Consider the following 17,852-nt stretch of genomic DNA (forward strand, 5'->3'; position numbering starts at 1 on the left):
CACTGTATCAGCAAAGCCAGTGCTAGTAGAAAAAAGTAAAGTGCGAGTGTTAGTTCACAAAAGGCAAGTGTGTTAGGGCAAATGTTTGGGCAAAATATAACCCCAAAAAACAAAAACAAAAAACTGCAAATGCATCCAAAGAGTTTGATGAGTCACAAGCTTGATGTAATCATTGTGTGCAACAAATATGGGACCAAATACTAAACTTTTAACTCATTTAATACAGTATAAGTAAATTTTTGCAAATACTTATGACTTCTTCTTCACATGGGGAGACAAGACACATAAAGTGATGTCCTTTCTAAACGGTAAAACTGTTATTTATAAAAACTACCCTCAAATAAAACAGTCTGTACTGTTGCCCCATGAACCATTTTCTCAAACGGAGTATAAAGCCAAATTAAAACCCTTAGCTTCACAGTCCAAATACATATGGAGGAGAGTGTATGTTAATTCATCATCACAAATCTATTAGATGAAAAACAATAGTTTATCTGCAGTCCCTGGTTACATGTTGAAACTAAAGAAACAAAATACATCGAAAATGACTGATATATATCTGATGATATCACAAAATAAAAATAAAAATAATTTGTTGTAAAAATCTATTGATGCTTTATGAATGAAAATACCACCAATTAATTACATCTATTGGTAATGATTTTTTTTTTAATTCAAGGCTTTGACTGAGAATGCAGATTGACCAAATGTTGTTTCGTTTTGTCCTAAAACTTATTTCAGAACTCAGCCTAGTTGTATAACTCTCATCAAATGTCAGTTAGTTCATGTTAAAGTTAGATAATTATACTTTGCATGGTAATACTCATATGTGGTTCAGCCTGTACGGACCTGACATTGAGTAATGCAGATGGATTTGAGACTTTTTAGTTCCAGTATAATAATCTTGAGGTCATATAATACCATTATTGTAAAACAATCTTGATCAGTCAACTACCCAATGGTAAACATTACACAACATCTTTTTATATTTTCATTTTTATATTGTCATTGAATATAAACATGCCTGGCCCTCATTCTAGAGAATTTACCCATCAGTTTCACACACCTATCTTCATGTGGGCTTTATTCAGATAACACTGTAGTGGTTATACCAACAGATGGCACCACAAACCTGTGAGCACAAGGCTATTGAGAGAGTTGGACCATCTCTGTTAAAGAGAAAGCTCACCCAAATTACAGATTTACCAAATCTTATTAACAAAGTAGTGTAAAAACCTACAGAATCTGCCATCCATAGTTTTGGTATGATTATTACTATATAGCTTAATATTAGTACCGTAACATAGAAAACAATGGGGGTAATAACCACTGTTTATTGCAGACTCACAGGTCCATACACAGGGACTAATCCATATGATATTCAGCTCTTTTTTATGGTCCTTTGAGCCAGATAGAAACAGCTGTCTAGGAATCATGACCAGAAGGGACAGGCTGTAGTTCACTCTGCCTCCCAGCCAAGATCAAACCTATGACCAGGCTTCCCGGTTGGGGGTGCACATTATGCCTCACTTGCCATACACACAATGGCAAGAAGAGGACAATGACAGAAAAGTCCAGTTCCTAGAAGTCCATTGTTATTTAATATATTCACCATTTTCACCATATTCACCACTTTGATATTGACCTTGGATGAACAAGCTAATGCTCTACAGTTTTATATTATTTCTGATATTTCCCACAGAACAAAGCAAAACCTCCAATGGATTGTTGGATTTGTTGGAGTAATTTTTGGGAGAGTTACTCTGTGTCCCGCTCTCTTTCCTGAACATTTCCCTTTGTCAGGAGATGCCATCTGCTCCCTTGGCTTCCAGCGGTTTGGACAGCTGTTAAGGCAGGCATGAGGGCACTCGGCACAGTCTTGTGTCATGCCGAGACAAAACAACTTTTTACCAGGGATTTAGAGCAGGATTAAATGATTGGGCACCAAGAGCCTTACAAGGGAGGTGATTTACATCACTGCATTTTATGTCAATGCCAACATCACCTGGTGAAGCCATGTGGCCTGATGCATCCATGATGCAGTCTGACCTTCTCTAATGTTATGGAGGTATGTGTAGACATGATGACGATTATGATGATAAGGATGAGGGTGAGGATGACGATGGTGATAATGGGCAGATAATGACGTTGATGATTCATCAAGTAAAAAAAAACATGACCTCAAAACAGATAGTCATGTAAACTAAATCACGATGAGGTGTTCTCAAACAGAAATAGCAGTGGACCTGACTTTTCCTTTAGCTTTCTACAACGGCAGCTGTTGCTTCGGTCTGAAGTTAAGTGACAGATTGTGTATATCACAAACATTCATTTTTACTACAGAACGCTGCACAACGCGCCTATCCTCTGCCGAAAGATCCCGAATCTTGCCTCGCCGATTCCAAAGGGAGCCCGAGGGAGAACCGATGCTCAGCGCATAGACGAGAGCCGCTGTTTCCATTTCACCATCGCTTTAACAGCCCTATCATGTTGGTCATTTTCCTAGTTTACATTATTTAAACAATGACTGAGGCTGGATTCCGAACGACTTGACATGTCCGTGAAAGATATGGTATCTGGGGATTTATCACCGCAAACAAGGATTTTTTTCAATCTCATTAAAGACCAAACAAGGCGGGTACATGTTTAAATATATAGAGCGCCTACAGGCACAGTGTAGGCTACATATTTTCACATAAGATCTGTGAACGGAGAGTCCGCATATACATTCAGTTGGATATGCAAAAGGATGTATTATCACTGAAAAGATAAAGAGAGCTCTTTGCGCTGGAGACTAGAATGGTCGAAAAAAAGGCGTCTCTGGTTTTGATGGAGAATCCAACAAGCAGAGCAAGATCCGTAGACCCTCAATAAAAGTGTCTTGTGCTGGAGCCTAATAAGACCACCGTTATTTTCAGAATTTAGATGTATTTACCAGTGACAGGATCCAGTTGATGACATTCACCGAGATATAAGTATTTGAAAACAGCCAACATTGTCAGCAATTCGAATTTACTCATTTGTTCTATTCTGCCAGTGTGATGGGAATTTATTGCTGAACATTGGGAGAGCTTTATGGAAAACCTGAAGACATGACATGCACACGAAAAAAGAGGAAACGATCCTTTTTGTTCTTTAAAACCTGTGTTTATTTAAGAAGTCTGCAAAAAGAGACATTATTTTTGCATTAAGATCTGGCCGATTCTATGGAGGTGACAATACCCTGTATTAATTATTTAATCTATTCTTTATGTTTTCAGTAATTTATCATCGTGGATTATATTTGGAATTGACGCTCGTTTTGCTGAACCCTCTATGCCATTTACTGTTGCTATACTTGATTTTGAATCCTTATATGTGTATATAATGTGGACCGCAACAAGCTCCCCAAACGGCCTAGAATAAAACCGTAAGCCTTTGTCTCGAGGACAAGTATAATACATGAGGTAAGATTTCCTTTTACCTTCCTATGCCATTTTTTAGTTTCTGTGGTTTTGTAAGTACTCCTAGGCCTCACATTGCCATGTTTTTTTCCCTCAGGTACCTGGTTAATTCGTTGAAACCCTTGTGAAACCCCTTTTTGTGCCTACAACATAGCCTATACTGTTATGATTCAGGCAGCCCCATGACGCATGCCACAGACAAACTGTAGGCTACACGTAGGCCCTTCTAATCTTCTTGTTATTATACACACACACACCACTGCAGATTTGAGTGGCCTTTATGTGGTATAGGCCCAATGGTAAATTATAACAGTGAACCGCATTATGGACACAGGCAGGGAGGTAGAAGAGGCCGATATCCATCGGTGGCTGTATATTATTCACTGGGCGAATGTCCATTATGACAGCACCGATACATGTTATCTATCCTGTCTACCGTCACCAGCCCTCTTTGATTAATTATTATAAACATCAACAACTGTTCGTGAATTTTGACAGGATCGGAGCTGGTTGAACACTTCACGTGACACAGCCTACGATATGCTCTAGGCCTATACGCAATTGTTTATGCATTTCTTTGGATTCAAACATGACGCGTCAAGCACAACACTACCCATGTTCACGATTGTAAATAAAGTATTTTCCCCGAAGCCCCGGATGCGTTAATTCATATTCTAAAATCGTTGTTTATAATTGCATTCGGTCGGTGTTGAACAGTGTCAGAGTGATTCCGGAACCTTTGGTTGGTGAATTCCGCGTCGCCTCCTCCCACGGCGACCACGGCAGCGGTACTCGATTGCTGTTGCTATCCAGTTCTTGGCAATGGCTCAGCCCTCTATCACCAACCAACTCCCATTTCTCCAGGCCCCTCCCTTCATGAGCCATTGCTTCTCGTTATTCCCATGAAGCTCTTAGGATACGGCCTAAATATCCCTATCCTGTATATTCATTTAGCAATCAAAGTGATATACACGTGACGATGTAATCTTCCTTCGTCAATGTCTTTGTTTTACTGTAGGCCTATTTTCCATCGTTTGAACACTTTTTCCACTCACCTGTTTGTAGAAAGGGGTGTGGTATCATTTGACACTTCACATGATGTAATTATGGTCATAGACGTACAGTATGTATTCTATTTAAGCATTCACTATGGTTACATTTGTGAAATACTATAATTTACAACACGCACTGTGGCACCTGATATATCACGTTAGTAGATAGACCAACAATAGATAGATAGATACAGTAGCTGAAGTCTACACACCCTTTGCACTGCCTTCACATTTTGCTGCCTTACACCGAAATCTTAAAAGGCAGTACAACACAGTTTGCGCAATTTTTACAAAAACTATAGATATACAGTATGTTGCCCTAAGAGTTGTGCAAAGTTGGTATAATCTTATTCACAAAGATTCATAGCTGTAATGGCAGCCAAATGTGTTTCCACCAAGTATTAACTCTGGGGTGTGAAGACTCAGTAATCGAGGCCAAGTATTAACTCTGGGGTGTGAAGACATCAGCAATCAAGGCCAAGTATTAACTCTGGGGTGTGAAGACTCAGCAATCAAGGCCAAGTATTAACTCTGGAGTGTGAAGACGTCAGCAATCAAGGCCAAGTATTAACTCTAGAGTGTGAAGACGTCAGCAATCAAGGCCAAGTATTAACTCTGGGGTGTGAAGACTCAGCAATCGAGGCCAAGTATTAACTCTGGGGTGTGAAGACGTCAGCAATCAAGGCCAAGTATTAACTCTGGGGTGTGAAGACGTCAGCAATCAAGGCCAAGTATTAACTCTGGGGTGTGAAGACGTCAGCAATCAAGGCCAAGTATTAACTCTGGGGTGTGAAGACTCAGCAATCAAGGCATCTTCATTTTTATTTTATTAATTTGAAAAGTAGTCCATAATTTTTCTTCCACTTTGGAAATGTGGAGTAGGTTGTGTACATCAGTAGATGTAATTAAGGTAGCAAACAGACATTATCAAGTCTTGCCATTTACTTTTAAGCTGATTTGAGTCAAAACTGTAACTAGGCCACTAGGTAAGCAACGCCAGTGTATATTTGGCCTTGTGTTTTAGGTTATTGTCCTGCTGGAAGGTGAATATGTCTCCTGGTGTCTGTTGGAAAGCAGACTGAACCAACAAATTCACCTTTCAGCGGGACAATAACCTAAACCACAAGGCCAAATATACACTGGCGTTGCTTACCAAGACGACATTGAATGTTCCGGAGTGGCATAGTTAGTTTCGATCCAAATCAGCTTAAAAGTCTATGCCATTTACCAGCAGGTGCCCTTCTTTGCAGGCATTAGAAAACCTTGGTCATTGTGGTTAAATCTGTTTTTGAAATTCACTGCTTGACTGAAGGACCATACAGATAATTGTATGTGTGGGGTACAGAGATGGGGTGGTCATTCAAAAAATCATGTTAAACACTATTATTCCACACAGTGTGAGTCCATGCAATTTATTATGTGACTTGTTAAGTATATTTTTACTCCTGAACTTATTTAGGCTTGCCATAACAAAGGGCTTGAATACATATTGACTCAAGACATTTCAGCTTTTCATTTGTAATACATTTTTTTTTTTACAAAAAATCGAAATAAATAATTCCACTTTGACATTATGGGGTATTCTATGTAGGCCAGTGCCACAAAAATCGCAATTTAATACATTTTAAATTCAGGCTGTAACACAAAAAAATGAGGAAAAAGTCAATGGGCGTGAATAGTTTCTGAAGGCACTGTATGTCTTCAAAATAGCATTCACAAATTTGCATTTGTGGAATACTAAAGAGGCACTCTATATTGAGTTAGATCAACAATAGCTATATACAGTTGAAGTTGGAAGTTTACATACACCTTAGCTAAATACATTTAAACTCAGTTTTTCACAATTCCTGACATTTAATCATAGTAAAAATTCCCTGTCTTAGATCAGTTAGGATCACAACTTTATTTTAAGAATGTGAAATAATAGTAGAGAGAATTATTTATTTCAGCTTTTATTTCTTTCATCACATTCCCAGTGGGTCAGAAGTTTACATACACTCAATTAGTATTTGGTAGCATTTCCTTCATGTTTTTTTAACTTGGGTCAAACGTTTCAGGTAGCCTCCCACAATAACTTGGGTTAACTGCCTGTTCAGGGGCAGAACAACAGATTTTGTACCTTGTCAGCTCGGGGATTTGAACTTGCAACCTTTTGGTTACTAGTCCAATGCTCTAACCACTAGGCTACCCTGCCGCCCCGCACCAGTCCCTCCTGCAGCAAAGCACCCCCACAACATGATGCAGCCACCCCCGTGCTTCACAGTTGGGATGGTGTTAATTGGCTTGCAAGCCTCCCCCTTTTCCCTCCAAACATAACGATGGTCATTATGTCCAAACAGTTATATTTATGTTTCATCAGACCAGAGGACATTTCTCCAAAAAGTACGATCTTTGTCCCCATGTGCAATTGCAAACCGTAGTCTGGCTTTTTTATGGCGGTTTTGGAGCAGTGGCTTCTTCCTTGCTGAGCGGCCTTCAGGTTATGTCGATATAGGACTCATTTTACTGTGGTTATAGATACTTTTGTACCTGTTTCCTCCGGCATCTTCACAAGGTCCTTTGCTGTTGTTCTGGGATTGATTTGCACTTTTCGCAACGACATACGTTCATCTCTAGGAGACTGAACGCGTCTCCTTCCTGAGTGGTATGATGGCTGCGTGGTCCCATGCTGTTTATACTTGCATACTATTGTTTGTACAGATTAACGTGGTACCTTCAGGCATTTGGAAATCCTCCCAAGGATGAACTAGATTTGTGGAGGTCTACATTTTTGTTTCTGAGGTCTTGGCTGATTTCTTTTGATTTTCCCATGATGTCAAACAAAGAGGCACTGAGTTTGAAGGTAGGCCTTGAAATACATCCACAGGTACACCTCCAATTGACTCAAATGATGTCAATTAGCCTATCAGAAGCTTCTAAAGCCATGACACCATTTTTTGGAATTTTCCAAGCTGTTCCGACTTCAACTGTATGTGGTTGAGGGTCACTTGTCTGTGTCAATAGCAGAAACTCACATTTGTTATAGTCTAATAGTTGGTAAATTAATAGAGGAATATTTTTTATAGTAGCCTACACTATTGGTGCCTCCCATTCAAGCACCACCATCCTTGTAGGACTATGTCCTATGATGTTTGAATGAATTAGTCTGTTCCAGAGCATTATATTGAGATAAATAATCTATAATCCAAATATAAGGCTCTGGACTATTAGATGTGACATCATGTGACATGGACCCTGGTGGATAGAACATTAGAATAGGCTGTAAGAAGGCCTACTGTTGGTAAGGCGCAACAAAGCCTGGTGACACCATTTTAGAGACGCAAACAAGTAGTATATGGATGTTTGATTTGAAGAATGGGGTAGACCTAGGTTCAGGTATCCTTTCATTAACTAGCAACACCAAACTGGGACATTGCTTTGGTTTAGAAAAAAAATAAAACAATCACAAGTCCATGTAGTGTAATTCTCATGACTGATTTGGTGAGCCCATTTTAAAAGAATATCTGAAATATTATAACACAGCAAGACATTAAAACTAGATCCTTACATATGAGAGATTGTGCATGAAAGGCAATTAACAAGAATGTAGGCCCAGTTTTTGCCATATTGAAATTGGTTTAATGTACATTGAACTAGGTATTTCAGTTCTTATTCATTAATAGTTGTGGCCAAATATATTGGCACCCTTGCACCTTCGTTAAATAATTCCCTAGTTCTTCTACAGGGAGGTTGCTTTGCTGTCTCTGGTATTGGGGTCCTTGAATGTGCGCAAGGCATCATGATATCAGCAGATTATCAGGTGAGTCCAATGTTCAACACAGTGTCCAAAAACGGGGTCTCCATTGAAGGCTGTGTTCTTCCAGTAGGACAACGAGCCCAAACACACATCAAAAGAGCACCCAGGAATGACCAGCGAATAGTCCAGATCTGAATCACTTCCAAAACCTATGGCGAGATCTGAAAACAGCAGTTGGTGGAGGGCAGCCCTCGGATACTGAAGTAGAGCAGTTTGCTGCTGAAGAGTGGGCCAAATTGCCAGTAGAAAGGTGCAGAAAGCTCATTGATGCCTACAAGAAGAGTTTGTCTGCAGTTATCTTGGCCATAGGGTGTGCAACCAAGTACTAGGATCGGAGTGCCAGTCATTATGTCCTTGCCATTGTCTGTATTTTCAAAATTAAAATGGTAAACTTAGGTTTACAAAACCTGGTTTTGAAATGTTGAAAATCTAATAACAAGGTGTGGAGACAACACTTTTTTTTCTATTTAAACTTATTTTAGAAGAAATAGGAAACTATTTAAGAAACGTGCAAGGGTGCCAATATATTTGACCGCAACTGTATCGGTGTTGTTGTTCAATAACTTGGGTGTTATTTTGAATGAAGGAGGACTGGGGTCACCAAGGAACACTGGGACACGAGGAACTGCGGTAGCACTTCGTAATAACTAAGGTATGCTTAGAAATTATTCTAAATGTGTATAATGATTGTACTCTATGTATAAATTATTCATGTTTATTAAGAAGGTTATTCTAAAGTATTATGATATACTGTCAGAACTAGCTATGGGTGCCACATTTCAGGCCATAATATTCATTTGAAAATACTTACCAAGTATTTAACTGGTTATTCTGTCAAAGCAAATGTTGCCAAAACTATTGTGATGGTAACATACTAACAGCTTTTTACACATTTCATAAATGGACAAAAGACACTGAACGTGGCAAGCTACATTTGCCATTGTATTACAAGGCACAAGAAAATATAGACAAGAACTTAATTATCCATCCAAGGATGGACATTTGTCTTTGGTATCATCAGTGAACTATGAGCTTGACACACCATACTCTACATAAACACATACAGGGAGTATATAATAATAATAAATACATACAGCAGGCTTATACACATTCATACCTGACCTCTAACCTTATTGTACCTTTGGATACATGTGCAATGTGTACAGAGTAGCTTATACAACATGTTTCTGCTCCGATTCATATTCTCCACTAATAACTGAACACAACTCAGTTTATCGTGTGTTACTTTCATTGGCCTTCTCATATTTTATGCGTGCCTCAGAAAAAATGAAACCATCAGTATTCTCTACACAATCTTCTAGACATTTTGCGCCGGTTTCCCAGACAAAGTTTAAGCCTTGACTTAAAAAGCATGCTCACTCGAGAATCTCCCTTTAATTCACTTTTTACTCCTGGACTAGGCTTAAACTGTGTCTGGGAAACTGACACTAAGTTTAGTGGCAGTATGTCACTGCTGGAAGGACTGTGTTGGTGGGTGTCTTATTTGTTGCTGATCATATCTGAAACTTTCCAATGCCCCCACCATTCCTCACAACAGTTCTTACAGTCTTATACACACACAACATAAGGCAGAGTGGTCCTGTAGCTTAGCAACAAGCTGCTGTAATTACTGTGACAGAAATACATTAGTATGCCTGCGCTGAAACAATGGGCCTGAGCCCTTCTCTCTTTTTGGCTCATACTCCATAATCATCACCTGTGCATTCCCCGATCACTCTCGAACCGTTCATCAATACAAATGAGGGTGGTGGCATGGTCAATACAGATTGACCCCACTCACACTCATATACAAGCGCGCACACACACCTACGCATGCACACTACTGAGCTATAAGACATACTGTATATCTCATGTGTCACTGTGCAATGCGACCTCTTTTGGAAATGCCTCGTCAGTGGTCCCCAAAGTGACTACACCTATGAGGCTTCAGCAAGCAAATCCCGTTTGTTTTTCCTCCCCGATCTGCTTCACACACACCAACCCTCATAAACACAGAGAATCCCTCCCCACACTTTCTCTCTCTCTCACACACACACACACACACACACACACACAGAAAAAGGATATAAGGTGTTGTAGCCTAGCAACAAGCGAGGTAATTACCGTGACAGACTAGTTTCTGGCAGGCCATGTAGCGTGTGGAGAAAACAGCTGATCTGATTGGTGCTAAGGGGGAAGGAGAAGATGTTCCACAGCATGCTACAGCAGATGCCTATGAGAGCCCTGTTTCGCCCATTGGAAAAACAATTGATTGATTCTGTGGGACAAATTATTTGTGTAATACTGAGGATGATGTTTTCAGACTTGAACATCTTTCTCCACTATTATGACAATCGATTCTGTATTATGTTTGAAGATAGGGGCTTTAGTACAATGTATTCATGTTGTTAACAACAACATGCAGGAACTTTATTTTGGGATAAACCCAGATGGGATAGACTTAACAAATTGTTCATCTTTATGTGAAAAACATATGTTCTTATTACCGTGTACTTTGTCTGTAGTTACATGGTTGGGGAGGATGGCCACATTTCTTTCACATTTCATACTCTTACCTAAATGCATATTGGCCTAGAGCAGTTAGGTAATCACTGGATATAATAACCACCACTTCCTGGAAATGCTTTCTGATTTAAAAAAAACAACGGATGCTTTTTGCAGCCAATGCTGGAATCATAAAAGCAATGTATTGTAATATTAGAAAAGCCTCAAGTCACACACGTGAAGTCACAGCTCTCATATTTAACATTATACGGTATATTCCCTGCAAATGCTTACACTGTATTATCCCCCAGTGATGTCAGACCAGGATGCCCATCCAAACTTAATGCTTATTGTTCATACTTCCTGTTTACAGGAGCTGACGCTGTAAGAACAAGAGGCACCAAGGGGTAGCGCTACAGGAAACGAGGGGCTCAGTGCAAAATGGGGCAATGCAGAGTGAAGCACTCTGGTTCCATGTGAGCTCCAGAGAAGAGGCAACCACGAGGACGAACGAAAGGGCAGCTGGAGGAGGAGGAGGTGGCGGAGGAGAGGGAGAAGGAAGAGGGGTGGATTTCAGGAGAAAAGAGGGCTTGACACGGGAGCCAAAGGGATGGCCAATGGCAACGAGAGCAGCGAGGGGCTTGGCGGTCCCATGGCTGCAGTGGTGGCCACGACGGAAGGAATGGCAGTCGGGGGCCCATCGTCAGTTGTGTCCACATACATCAAACTGGTCCTACTGGGTCTGATCATCTGCATCAGCCTGGTGGGGAACCTGGTGGTGTCTCTGCTGGTCCTCAGGGACCGGGCCCTGCACAAGGCCCCCTACTACTTCCTGTTGGACCTGTGCCTGGCCGACACCATCCGCTCGGCTGTCTGCTTCCCCTTCGTGCTGGTGTCCATTAAGAACGGCTCGGCCTGGACCTACAGCGTGCTCAGCTGCAAGGTGGTGGCCTTCATGGCCGTGCTCTTCTGCTTCCATGCCGCCTTCATGCTCTTTTGCATCAGCGTGACACGTTACATGGCCATCGCCCACCACCGCTTCTACTCCAAGCGCATGACCTTCTGGACGTGCGTAGCAGTGGTGTGCATGGTGTGGACGCTGTCAGTGGCCATGGCCTTCCCACCCGTCTTTGATGTGGGCACCTACAAGTTCATCCGCGAGGAGGACCAGTGCATCTTCGAGCACCGCTACTTTAAGGCAAACGACACACTGGGCTTTATGCTGATGCTGGCCGTGCTGATCCTGGCCACTCACGTGGTCTACATGAAGCTGCTGCTCTTCGAGTACAAGCACCGCAAGATGAAGCCTGTCCAGATGGTGCCAGCCATCAGCCAAAACTGGACTTTTCACGGGCCCGGCGCTACCGGCCAGGCAGCAGCCAACTGGATCGCAGGCTTTGGCCGGGGCCCCATGCCACCCACCCTGCTGGGCATCCGGCAGAACTTGCACAACCAGAACCGGCGCCTGCTGGGCATGGACGAGTTCAAGGCGGAGAAGCAGCTTGGCAGGATGTTCTACGTGATCACCTTGTTGTTCCTGGTGCTGTGGTCGCCCTACATAGTGGCCTGCTACTGGCGGGTGTTTGTCAAGGCCTGCACCATACCGCACCGATACCTCTCCACCACCGTATGGATGAGCTTTGCCCAGGCAGGGGTCAACCCCATCGTCTGCTTCTTCCTCAACAAGGACCTGAAGAAGGGGCTCCTGGCCCACCTGCCAGCCTGCTGTAGGACTAAACCTCATCTGCCCCGAGAGCCTTACTTTGTCATGTGAGGGGGACGGTGGGCAGGGATGTCTGTGACTGGTTAGGATGGCATGAGGGACCATTTTAGTTGGTGTGGCCTTTGATTAAAAAAAATGTCTTTCTTTTTTATAAATGGCCTTGGTCAGGAAACAAAATTAAGAGAGGGATTCCTTCTACACACAGACAGAATACAAGACTAAACCAACAACTCAAACGATCTAAATCAGATGCATGTTTGTATTCTTCATTTTAATGTGGAACCTATGAAACTGGTACGCAGTCTTTAAACAGGCGAGGCCAAGAGAATGATCATTCTGGGCCTGCTATCGTGAAAGAGATTGAAGTGAGGGTGACAGTTTTTCTGTAGGTTGTGGGGACAACCTGGTCATATTTCTCAGTCACTCCCTCATCTATTCTCTCAGACCAAAAATATCAGATGGTCCTCTGACAATTTGCTAGTGAATGACTAATAGGAGAGTGTTCTAGCACTGCTTCCTTCCTTCATCCACTTGAATCAAAGGCATCATTAATACAGTCAAACAGAGAAATTATGAGTTTTGTACAAATAGCATATTCAGGCACTGTTGGCTTCATTTGGAGTTTATTTGGGGTTTCTATTACATTCTAATTTGGTCTAACACTTCAGATGAGTACACTATTGGATATGGGAAATGTTAAAAGAGCTGCCATCGAGAACAGTTTTATCTTGTGTTCATGAGCGTTTAACAGAAATGAGCAGATAATAATTGTGAAGTGCTAATAGGCAGACAGAATTATGAAATGCATGTTAAGCTGATATGTGTAATCACATGATTTCTGAGGATAAATTAAACAGACCAATGCCCCAATCAGTGACAAACTGAGAACTTGAGACCACACAAAAATCTATGATAAATTGACAGAAAATGCTCCATGCTCTTGCCAAATTCCTTTTGCTGTAGGTGGTATTGTTGCAGATGACTGATTTTTTTTCTTCAATCTGAAATTGTTTAAAAAGACAGTTGATAGAAAATATTCATAAAACCTAAACCAGAATGTTTAGATCTTCAGATAGGATAAAGTTCATCACTTCACATGAAGGTCTTTGTAGAGAGGTGGGGGAAAATTCAGCCCATTTATATTTTTGCACACAGGAATTGAGGAATTGATAAATCCTTTTTTTTTCTTAACATGATTTAGACTTGAACCAGAATGCTAACTAAGTGTAGGCCGGGACACAGAGATTGTAATATCTTAAGTGAATGTCAAGCAGAGGTCTGGAATATGATACTATCCCTTCGTGGGTACAAATGTACATTTATTTTAGTTTTCAAAATGCTCTAATGTTGTCTGCAAACAATAACAACAACAAAAACTAACAATAACAATGAAGCTACAGATAACTGAATTGTTATTTCTATTATCTGCATTATGGCCTTACTCTTCGCTCTCTCTCTCGCTCTCTCTCAAAAAAAGGTTTGTTTATAACCAATGCAAGAAAGAGTTGACAGCTATATGCCTCTATGTGTTAAAGTAATAAACATAAAGAGACTATTCCAACTAATGGGGAAACACAAAACTGTGTAATTAATTATTTTTGGAGGACACATCTCTCCCCCTCGCAACCTTAAAAAAAAAACACCAGTCAAAAACTTTAACAAGGATGGTAATAAAGAAAGAACACTTGCCGAATTGTAACACAGGAGTGTGCAATTGTGTGTAAAGGACAGAGGAAACTTTAATCCAACATCAACAATTAATGGAATTAACAAAAGCCCTTCCAAGATTATTGTGGATTTATTTGAGATTTTTTGTTGTTGTTTCTTTTCTTATCAGTCAGTGGGGGCGGAGGCTGGTGTTGTGTATTGATTTGTGAAAACAACGATTTAAAAAAATGTGTGTGGATTTTGGGGTCGGTTGTTGTTGGGGAGGTAAGGAGGGAGACCGGGCGTGATTTTTTGATAAGCAGAAATGCCTGACAGTGCTTTTTCGGTTGCTTCAGGCACACACACTTCAGGCACTTTTGTAAATTATCTATGACCTCCGTACTATTTAATGTGTATTATATGGACAATGGACTGACTTGGAATTGAGGGGGGGAGAAGGGGGTTCCTGGTCATCGCATTTTTACAACACGTGTGTGTGAGTGTTTCTGTACGCCAGTATGAATGTGCGTATGTTTAGAGGCTAGAGGGATGAAAACAAAGGACATGTGGGAAATTGGAATGACCAGAAATTTTGCATTTTGAAATGACACTCCTGCAAATGCTTATTCAGTCTTTTTCATCCTCAGCCTGTTCCTGACACAGAGAATTTAATGTGCTAAAACCAATGAGGTTCATTCAAAAATCTGAGGCGAGTGTCTTCTTAAACCATTCAACTGCAGAGCCTCAAGAGGTAGCCCATAACATTTTATACACATGCAGTTCCTCTAAATTGGACTACAGAGCCTTCTATCTCAATGGAGATTCTGTTCTTGCATACATGTATGGGAATATGAAGGGTGAAGTCCGTTTGAGCTTGTGTCTTGGGGCGAGTGGTTCTATCCACATAGCTTCTATGATTATTGCACTCTTATTAAGTTCCAATGTGTCTCAGTGAAAGGAATAACTTTTATACATGATCCTGGCTTGGGGTTTAAATTTGAAATACACTGAGTTATGTTGGTCTAAGAACAAACATTCTAATACTTTCCGTACTTCTCATTTCTGCCTCTTCTGTAGTGTTTTGACTTTGCAAAAGCCCAAAGCCAGCCAAAACCCAATTTGACATCTGAATGTCTTGTTTAATAACTCACTGATTTTACAGTGTGGCTGTAGTTATGACGCTGTGTGGAGAGACGACATTATGGATGATAAGAAATGTAAAGACAGAAAAAGCTGTCTCAGACACATGTGCAGTGTTATTATACATTAAATCTATGAAAATACAGACTCGTAAGGATAGTCCTGTATGTCTCTGAATAGTGGAACAAATCCTGAATCTCAGAACTGAAATACTTTGGACTTTGCCCTTTAAGCTGAACCACAAAATGTCAAAGCTCACGAAAAAAAATCTGCAGTTGAATATCAAATCTAAAATAACAGAGGTTTGAAGGATACCTATGTAAATGTCTTTGGGCCCCTACATATCTTGGAAGTCAGAGGGTGTGGTTTCAATATATTTTCTGTATTATATAAAAAATAAAAACTGCCTGAGCTGTTTAAGCACGTCTCTGGCCATTTATGATTTTTTGTCATTTGTTTTTGTAATGAAAATTTTATTTCCTTGGAAACTATTGACAGATTGCAATGACTAAACGTAACACATTCCTTAATACATTTAAAGGCAGTAAATATACGGTCTTCTTTTCCCATGCGTTATCCATCTTCATAAGGTCACCAAGTTGCAAAGAGTTTACAAAGCCCCAGATTAGCCCACTTGTGGAAAGGTTGGAAAGAGGTTCATGATCAGCTTGCAGAACCGTCACATTAAGTTTCAACTTTTGATGCCATCTTTCCTTTATACTAACTTTCAGCATCAAACTTGCAAAGCTTCCCCACAAATGTATACCGAACAAGAATATTAAAAGAAACATGTAAAGTGTTGGTCCTTGGTTTCATGAGCTGAAATAAAAAGATCCCAGAAATGTTCCATACGCACAAAATGCTTATTTCTCTCAATTTTTTTTGCACAAATTTGTTTTCATCCCTGTTAGAGAGCATTTCTCCTCTGCCAAGATAATCCATCCACCTGACAGGTATGGCATATCAAGAAGCTGATCAAACAGCATGATCATTACACAGGTGCCCCTTGTGCTGGGGACAATAAAAGGCCATTCTAAGATGTGCAATTTTGTCACACAACACCATGTCACAAATGTCTCAAGTTGAGGGAGCGTGCAATTGGCATGGTGACTGCAGGAATGTCCACCTGAGCTCTTGCCAGATAATTTTATGTTAATTTGACAACCATAAGCCAACCTCCGTCATTTTAGAGAATTTGGCAGTACATCCAACCGGCCTCAGAACCGCAGACCATGTGTAACCCTGCCAACCCAGGACCTCAACCTCCGACTTCTTCAACTGCGGGATCGTCTGAGAACCGCCACCCAGACAGCTGATGAAACTGTGGGTTTGCACAACTAAATCTTTTTGCACAAACCGTCTCAGGGAAGCTCATCTGCGTGCTCTTCGTCCTCACCAGGGTCTTGACCTGATTGCAGTTCGGCCTCATAACAGACTTCAGTGGGAAAATGTTCACCTTTAATGGCCACTGGCATGCTGGAGAAGTGTGCTCTTCACGGATGAATACTGGTTTCAGCTGACTGGGCAGATGGCAGACAGCGTGTATGGCATCATGTGGGCGAGCGCTTTGCTGATGTCAAAGTTGTGAACAGAGTGCCCCATGGTGGCGGTGAGGTTATGGTATGGGCAGGAATAAGCTACGGACAATGAACACAATTGCATTTTAGCGATGGCAATTTAAATACAGATACCGTGACGAGATCCGGAGGCCCGTTGTCGTGCCATTCATCCACCGCCATAACCTCATGTTTCAGCATGATAATGTATGGCCCCATGTCGCAAGGATCTGTACACAATTCCTGGAAGCTGAAAATGTCCCAGTTCTTCCATGTTCTGCATATTCACCAGACATGTCACCCATTGAGCATGTTTCGGATGCTCTGGATAGACATGTACAACAGCGTGTTCCAATTCCCACCAAACTCCAGCTATTTCGCATAGCCATTGAAGAGGAGTGGGACAACATTCCACGGGCCACAATCAACACCCTGATCAACTCTATGTGAAGGAGATGTACATGAGGCAAATGGTGGTCACACCAGATACGGACTGGTTTTCTGATCCACGGACCTACCATTTTTTTAAGGCATCTGTGACCAACAGATGCATATCTGTATTCCGAATCATATGAAATCTATAGATTAGTGCCTAATGAATTTATTTCAATTGACTGATTTCCTTATATGAACTGTAACACAGTAAAATTTGTTCAGTGTATTTTAATTTGATGCTATCCCACATGCTGGAGATGAAATTGTCATACCTGTACATATTTTCTTGAATATGACCAAAGTATAAAAAACTTGAATATCTTTCTAATGGTTCTTCAGAGAATTAATGTGTTATACTGTATATCCTCATTCATCATCATTGTTGATGAGCAACCTGAAAACAACGCTCTAGTCAGCCTATTCATATAATCAAATCCCTGTTCTCACACATGGCCGTTCCACACTAGGGCCATCTGGGTGCTTTGGCTTATGCTCCATTTCCTTAGCCTCGTGTTTCTTTGCCTGTGCTTAGCGCCGCTGATCCTCCATAAATTC

The 17,852-nt window shown here is 41.0% G+C and overlaps 1 protein-coding gene across 2 annotated transcripts; it reads left to right on the forward strand.

Annotated features, from left to right (window-relative positions):
• Window positions 1–2,276: 2,276 nt before the first annotated feature.
• On the forward strand, window positions 2,277–16,152 carry LOC135504537 (probable G-protein coupled receptor 173). Of its 2 annotated transcripts, XM_064923217.1 has the most exons (3): window positions 2,277–3,446; window positions 8,878–8,943; window positions 11,170–16,152. In XM_064923217.1, exon 3 carries the CDS (start codon window positions 11,407–11,409, stop codon window positions 12,568–12,570), a length of 1,164 nt encoding a protein of 387 aa, XP_064779289.1. In that variant the 5' UTR covers window positions 2,277–3,446; window positions 8,878–8,943; window positions 11,170–11,406; the 3' UTR covers window positions 12,571–16,152. The 2 variants fall into 2 exon arrangements, with proteins under 2 accessions (XP_064779289.1, XP_064779291.1); XM_064923219.1 differs by lacking the exon at window positions 2,277–3,446 and having other exon boundaries at window positions 8,706–8,943.
• Window positions 16,153–17,852: the final 1,700 nt, after the last annotated feature.

The sequence above is a fragment of the Oncorhynchus masou genome, chromosome 18 (assembly GCF_036934945.1).
Source record: "Oncorhynchus masou masou isolate Uvic2021 chromosome 18, UVic_Omas_1.1, whole genome shotgun sequence".
Lineage (NCBI taxonomy): Eukaryota > Metazoa > Chordata > Actinopteri > Salmoniformes > Salmonidae > Oncorhynchus > Oncorhynchus masou.